This window comes from Panthera uncia (genome assembly GCF_023721935.1).
Source record: "Panthera uncia isolate 11264 chromosome E2 unlocalized genomic scaffold, Puncia_PCG_1.0 HiC_scaffold_19, whole genome shotgun sequence".
Classification (NCBI taxonomy): Eukaryota; Metazoa; Chordata; class Mammalia; order Carnivora; family Felidae; genus Panthera; species Panthera uncia.
The window spans coordinates 25,908,374-25,916,356 of record NW_026057588.1 but is presented as its reverse complement, the minus strand read 5'-3'; the positions used below and the strand labels follow the sequence as shown (position 1 = coordinate 25,916,356).

General features: G+C 45.4%; 1 protein-coding gene across 4 annotated transcripts in view; it reads right to left on the bottom strand.

The window, feature by feature from the left end:
• Window positions 1–7,970, bottom strand: part of TENT4B (terminal nucleotidyltransferase 4B) — a 76,560-nt gene extending 68,590 nt beyond the window's left edge. Inside the window, exon 1 of one of the 4 annotated variants that reach the window (XM_049621234.1) lies at window positions 7,026–7,970. In XM_049621234.1, the coding sequence (XP_049477191.1) occupies window positions 7,026–7,657 (632 nt within the window). In that variant the 5' untranslated portion in view covers window positions 7,658–7,970. The remainder of the gene's footprint in view (window positions 1–7,025) is intronic. The other 3 variants (XM_049621232.1, XM_049621233.1, XM_049621231.1) reach the window with 3 other exon arrangements.
• Between the last annotated feature and the right edge of the window lie 13 nt (window positions 7,971–7,983).

Genomic DNA, 7,983 nt, shown 5'->3' with positions numbered 1-7,983 from the left:
TATTTATATTTATATTTATATTTATATTTATATTTATATTTATATTTTTAAAAAAAACCTCACCATCAACAACAAAAACCAACACTAACAATAGTGTTTACTCCCCAAAATATAGCCAAGCCAACAGAAAATAAAGCTTACTCATAACATATGAAAGGACAGGACTCTAAATTGTGAAATCAATTCTGCAGTTGTTTTTTTTTTTAACATGTTTTTTATTTTTTTTATTTTTATTTATTTATTTTTTAAAGATGGGACTTTAATTTTTTTTAATGTTTATTTTTGACAGAGAGAGAGAGAGAGAGAGAGAGACAGAGACAGAGTGTAAGCAGGGGAGGAGCAGAGAGAGAGGGAGACACAGAATCCAAAGCAGGCTCCAGACTCTGAGCTGTCAGCACAGAGCCCGATGCGGGGCTCAAACTCATAGACCACGAGATCATAACCTGAGCCGAAGTTGGATACTCAACAGATTGAGCCACCCAGGCGCCCCTTTTACGTGTTTTTTTTTTAAATATGAAAATAAAGCTCTACTTCATACTAGTTTCTAACTAGTTTCTAAGAAAAAGCAACATGTAAAGGAAACACTGCAAAGTACTTCAAAGATAAAACAAAGAAAAAGTTAAAATGAGTTTTACTTAAAAATTTTTAATTAAGGACATTCTCAATACTGCCAACAAGTTTTTAAACAAAAGTTAAAGTTAAAATTAGGTGAGGTTATTTATGAGGTTAATATGATAAAAACACAATGAACCATCACTACCTATAACAGAACAGCTAAAATAAAAAACAGCGATAACACTCAATGCTGGCAAGGATGCAGAGAAACTGGATCTCACAGGGCTGGTAGGCATGTAATATGATACAAAACTCTAAAAGAGAGTTTAGCAGTTTCTTTCAAAACTAAGTATGTACTTACCATATGACCCAGCACTTTTAGGCATTTATCCCCCCACCCCCATGAAACCTTATGTTCACATAACAATGTGTATGTGAATATTTATAGCAGCTTTATCTGTAACAGCCCAAAACTGGAAACTTTTGGGTTATGTCCTTCAACAGGTGAATCATTAAACAAACAGTGGTACATCCACACTTTGGAATACTACTCAACATTAAAAAGGAATGAACTATTAATACATGAAACAATTTGGATAGATCTCAAAGGAATTATGGTAAGAGGAAAAAAGCCAAAGTAACATACTGTGTGATTCCATTTATCTAACACTTTCAAAATGACAAAATTAGAGAGATGGAGAGATTAGTGGCTGCTCAGGGTTAGAGATGAGGGTGGGTGCGTGCAAGAGAAAAAAGGGGTAGCATGACGGATCTTTGAGGTGATGATACCTTGATCATGGGGGTGTCACACGAATCTACACATGATAAAATTGCACAGAACTACACACACACACAAACACAAATGAGTGCATGTAAAACTGGGGAAATCTAAGTAAGGCTACGAATTGTAACAATGTCAATTTCCTGGTTTTGCTATGAAGCTATAGTTATATAAGATGTTACCACTGCATGAAACTAGGTGAAGGGAAGATGGGATCTCTCTGTACAGTTTTTTGCAATTTTCTGTCAATCTGTATTTCAAAATAAAAAGTAAAACAAAACAAAACAAAACAATCAGATGGGGCTACGCATGAGAAGCTTGATACAGCAAACAGAAAAAATTTAACACAGCATTTGGAACATGGTAAAAACGCTATATACCATGAGCACTCTGACTTCATTGAGTACTTTTAATAAATCAACTAATTTGAAAACACGGGTTCTGCAGACTATTCAAACTACTTCAGCAGAGAGAATGATTGAAACTAGAATTCCTGAGTTTAGTTATCAGATACCACATGAAAAATCTCTTACATACATGGCAAGATTTTTTTCAGATTTGAAAGTGTTCGAGTAAGAAGCCAGTATACAACATAAACATCTCCATATTGTTTTTTCCTCAAACCTCCAGCTTCAATCTCCATGTGGCTTGAAGCCCTTAGTATACAAAAGTCTCTTAGATCATCAAATAACTTAAAAAATGAAAACAGATATATCACTTGCTGTTCGAATCCAAATTAATGTAAAGCCTAGCTCAGGGCCATCCTCAATTTCAATATTCTCTTAGGGGAAAAAAAAAAATCCATGTCATGTTCAAAATGGTAAAATGAATTTGATGATGCTGGTGTCCTGAAGCAGCTGAGTCCCTAGCAAATATTCCTAAGGACAGAAAGAACATTCTACCGGCAGTCCTCTGAATTCCTCAAGCAGGCTCTGAGCTGTCCGGTCAGCTCTGTAGGAAAAGAGCAAAGACAGGAGTCTCAGACCAGCTGCTGGGAACTAGATTCTAATTCTTCAAATTAGCACCCTCTTTGGTTTATAGCCCCCTTCAGGATTACTCCACACCTATGTGTGTGTAAGTGATTATACATCCAGTCTCTAGTGCCGTGGGTGTGATCCTGAAATAGTTTCCTCCACTAAATATTACTCCAACGGATTCAACAGAAGGAAGAATAGAAAGCTGAGTGAAATTACACAACAGCTTGCTTTTCTATTTTCCATAGAAAAAGTGGCTGAAATTTTTCTCAGCTTCAGCAGGTATAAGAATATCTAACTACAACCATCTGACCAGTCCCATATCAGCAAGGGAGCCCCTAAATTTTCTTCCCATGGGTTCTTCTGGACTCCTAACACCAGGATTTATTAGTAGGGGTTTCATGGAAGTATTCGTGATATAAAGCCATCTGTCACACCAGGACCAGCACTGTTCTAACACGCACTCCGCCGCCCTCCTCCCCCCTCCCCCTGCTACCCCACTGCCTTGGACTTTTCTAGTATCCCCTTCCTATCCTTCCTTCACTGCAATATATACTAAACCTTCTGCGGGAACCCAAGGTAGACTCCAAAAAGCTCTATTTACTCACTAGTCTTTTGTTTTTCAACAGCTAAAAACTTAATAGGGGATGAAAAAGATACCACATCCTGAAATACCAAGGATTCTGACAGTGACAGTGTTCACTGATCACAGATTTTAGACAGAACACGAGTTGTGGCATGAAGTGTCTTAGTCGAACACACCATACCAGATTTGGGGGAATTCTCAAATACAAACTGCACTGTTAGTATAGAATCAACACTGTAGAAAACCTAATGTCTTTTTTTTTTCTTCCAAGGTTTTATTTAAAATCCAATTAGCTAACATAGAGTGTAGTATTGGTTTCAGGAAAACTTCCTGTCTTACTGAAATCACATTTCAGTACCAAAATGCAGCAAAACTCAAAGACCCGAAGATTCTAGTTCACTAAAGAATTACTGTGGGCTACATTTGTGAACGCACAAAAATTAATACAGCAAGCACTTGGAAAAAGGCTTCTAAATTCTCTCATATTCAACCCACGTTAATCTATCGGATCACTTACTTTGGAGCCTAGCATCAACACCAACCTATTGATCACACAGTATAGAAACCAGCAGAAAGAGGCCACGATGCCAGTGCTGAAGAAGCATCTTGGACTTACTGTGATACAGTGTACAATGCATGTGAAGAAGGACCTGGCCCACTGCAGGAAAGACTACACCTTGGCTTGGCCCCCGAACTTCAACTCCCTGTTAGACAGTTCCACCTAAACCCCACCGTATTTTTCATTCCAAATCAACAATCCCATCCTTTATTGGCAATAATAAAAGCAACGTTTCCCCACTCTAGTTCAAAGCTGTGGTGTGATCAGTGAACCCGGGAGCCAGAATCCTCTCCACCCTCACCTTACAGCATTTCTCACACTCATTCATTCTTTACCAGTTCCCATCCCCATCATCGCAGTTCAAGAAATTATTCCTTAAGCCCAAGTTTTCCAACGGGGTCTTCTTGATGTCCCACCGTCAGATTCCTGCTCCAAAACATTATTGTGAACATGTCATCGAAGCCTTGAAAAAAAATATCTACAGATCTGGCAGTGCAGCCAACACAAACCTATCCTGATGAGCTTGGAGAAGCTCCAAGCACCTTCCACAAGAAGTTTCTAGAGACAGGGGGACTCGGGACCAAGGGCTCTGAATCTCCATACGTTAACTGCGTTCACTTTTTGTCATGGCTTCTTTCTCCATGGTAATCAACAATTAAATCTTTGAAAAGGGTTTCGTGGCTCATTTTCATGGACAACCAGAAGGAGCAGGTGGACTGCTTCCTACACCACAGCCAGCCTTGGAGGAGAATGAAGTCCAAGAAGTAGAATACTGAAAGCAACTTTAAAAAGAGGGGAAAAGAAAAAAGGAACATGAGCAAACCCCCTAGCTCTGTGGGTACATGGAGAAGGCTGAGATGGTGAGCTTATACGGATTTAACTTTGAAAGAGGAATATGAAAGCTTCAGGATGAAATCCAAATATCATACTCTACATTTAAGAAATGTCCATCCTAACTAGTGACCTAGTGGGTAAGAGGAAACATATACATAAAAGGAAAAATAACCACAAGCAGGCTACAGCAAGAGCGTGAGGCAAGTACTTCAAGAGTCCAAAGGAGGAACACCAAGAGAATCAAGGACCTGGACGATGGAGAAGTATCTTAGGATACTGAACTGTATCTTAGGAATGTTCAGGGAGTACGCCGACCACTTTGGCTGAGGCAGAGATCACAGAGACCAAAGATGCGAGACAGTATATGTATACAGCTGTCCTAGAGTTCCAGTCCGTTGTTCAATGTGCTGCCTGCCTTCTCCTCCCCTACCTGGACTGTCAGCTCAGAGGCCAGGAACCACTACAGTTTGTTGACCTATCAGCTAAATGTGAGTCCCAAGAACTCAGAATGTTAGTAACAGTTTTAGCAAATTTAATCTCAGCATAGCATAACATTGAGATGCCCTGTGAATTCAGATTTTTAAATACCTGTACTAAAAATAGCAAAACTTCTGGAAAAGTCAAGACATAAGGACCCACAAATCAAAACAAGAATTTTTAAACACCCAGACATTCTTACAAAAACACTCTTACGAACTGCCTGATAGAAAATTTTACTGCTGATATCCTCTAAAGGAAAAGGCAAAAGAATGGAAGGTCTGATGAAGTGATAAACAGTTTTAAAAACAGGTTTACAATCAGTTTTTAAACAGTAATCTATCTGGGAAATGGAAATTCCTCCCCTTAATCCCTTTGGGGGCAATACATTTGAATCAGGAATAAGAACATCCTGCCTCTACACAAGTTCAAATGTGAGCCTTTTACAGTATCCCCAACATTACATAGCAGGTAGAGGAGAGGACAATTTCTAACCCGTCAAAAAGAAGAGCAGCCAGTATTCTGGATTTCTTCTCTATCTCTGCTAGACATATATGCAAAAGCTTCGGTAAAATGAAACCAGGGAACTCCAAGGTTTTAGTTGACAGTGATTGCCTAACTGGAGCTTTTCCTGTGAAATGAAACTACCAGAACCTTCAAAACATCAATTTGCTTGTCGCTAAACCACAGGTTTATGCTCTGTCTTGGAAATGCTAACAGGATGGAACCCATGAGCCTTTTATTAAAACGTGATGACCATGGAGAGCGCCCTTGAAGCATAGCAACAGAGGACTCAACCCTAAAATGTTCCCCTCTGGAAAGTGAGGACAGGTTTGACATGCAACCCCAGCGTGCCAGTCCTAAAACGCTGGACTGCATTTTCCATAAAAGGTGGGAGTTGTAATAGTAGCATATAGCAGACACCAGCCCACTAGAAGCAGATGGGAACCCACCAACTCATTTTACCCAGACCTCCAAAAAGGTACACAGAACTGTCTGTGCTTGCCAAAGCAGGGCAGATCTGAATGGGTGAATCTAAGAAAACGTTTCACAAAAGATTACTAATGGTAATTTCATGTGCCTACTGTAGCCCCCAATGTAAAACTGGATCTGAAAAATGAAAAGCAATTTGAAAGCTCATCCTCCATACTCAAGTGACACACACACACACACACACACACACACACAACACACACACACGGCCCAAATTTTTATTTTACAAAATATAAATGACTCAGGAACCTATTCCAGCACAGGGGCCCTTCTAGAAGGGAAAGCTAGCTGGAAACATTCCCTGCTTATGTACATAGTTCACTAGGGATCAGGTAAGATTCCATTTTGTAACAGCTGAACTTTAAACAGAAAGTCATTAATGGTGCAACATTCACTCATTAGCATAAAGTTACCCCCTACAACGAAAAGCATTGGCTGTATCTGCCAGGATGACAACTTTACAGTAAGAAGCTGGAGCCAAGGTCCATGAACTCCTAGAAAGTTCTATCGGCCTCAGAAGAGCTCACCATCTCCACCAGCCTAAACTTAGCTGTCACCTCATTCCTCAATCCCCACAGAAAAAAAAGCATCGCTAATGCAGGATTTTTTTTTTTTAATAAAAAAAATTAAAGATGGGCAAAAGGGTCAACAGCAGGCAAAGCCTTAGGGGCTGAAATGATTCCTGTTTGGGATTGGGGGAGGGGGAGGAGCTTTCTGGATGTTTCTATTCTTGGCAAGGAAAGCACCTCCAGGTCCTGTACCATCAAATGGCACTAACACAGGAATGTTCTCAGGAAATCAATGATTTGTCCATGCTAATAGATTTCATCTTGGGGTGTGCTGGTGGGGAGCAAGATGGGGAGGATTGGAGGGGGGAGAATGGGGAAGGTGTGTGTGAATAGGGGGGATGGGAGCAAAGAGTAGATGGATAAGGGGGCCGGGGAAGGTGTGGACTGTTAAGAGGGAGAGTGTGGATGACTAAGGGACGTGAGGGGAGGGTGTGGATGGCGGAGGTTATGTCCAGAAAAGGCCTGGAAAGCTGGGGGGGGGGGGGGGGGGGAGGTGTGGACCGCTATGGAGTGGGGGAAGGTGTGAATGGTGGAGGGATGGAGGGATGGCTGGCCATCAGCCCCCTCAGAAGCAGCAACGAAGGCAGGCCAAGAGGGGTGGCCTCGCCCAGGCTCCCCCTAATCCACCTTCTGTGGGCGTGTGCCCGGATGCGCGTATGCAAGGGCCAGGCCACCAGGCCGCAGGGCTACCACTCACCCCACGACTCCCTGGTTGTAGTTCCTCCGCTTCCACGGGGTCCCGCTGTACACGCCCCCGCTGCCGTCGGCCCGGCCGCCCCCCGCGGCCCGCCCTCCGCTGGGCTGCAGCAGGCTGTAGTTGAGTCCGTAGGTGCTGGCCTTATTGTCGCGCTTCCTCTTGTTGCTGCTGCCCGAGGCCGGGTCCGCGGGCTCCGCGGCGGGGACGGCGGCGGAGGAGTGTGGGGACGAGGACACGGAGGGGGACGGGGACGCCGAGGAGCCCGCGGCAGCCCGGCGGGCCCAGGCCGCGGGCTGGTGGTGGTTGTTGTTGTTGTTGGTCGTCTCCAGGGGCAGGAAGTCCCGCTGCTCCGCGGACTGCGCGTGGCCGCCCAGCAGGCGCTCCCCGGAGCGGTACATGCCGGCCTGGGCCGGGGCCGGGGCCGGGGCCGCGCCGCCCGGACTGCCGGTGCTGCTGCCGCTCCCGCCGGTGGCCGTGCTGCTGCCGCCGCCGCCGCTCGCGCCGCCGCTGCTGTGACAGTGGTGGTTGAAGTAGAGGTTCCTCAGCCCCTGGGTCGTCTCCCAGATCTGCATCCACAGACTGTTGGACGGTCCGAGCTGCTCTGGCTGGAACCAGGCGATCCTCGGATCCATCAAACGGCGGCGGCCGCTGCCCCCGCCCCTCCCGGCCGCCCGCAGGGCCGCCGCCGCCGCCGCGCCTCAGGCGCACGCCCGGCCTCGGCGGCTGCTGCTGCTGCTGCTGCTGCTGCTACTGCTGCTCGGGGCCCGCCGCGGGCGGCGCGGTCGCGCAGGGAGCCCGGCCGGCGCCGGCGGCGTCGCTCCCGCCCTCGGGGGCTCCGCGGGCCCACCCCCCTCCCTCCGCCCCTCCGCCGAGCCCCTGTCACTGGGGTCCCCGTGCAAATGGCGGCGGCGGCTCTGGAGTAGGGCAAGCGGCAGCGGCGGCGGCGGCGGCGGCGGCG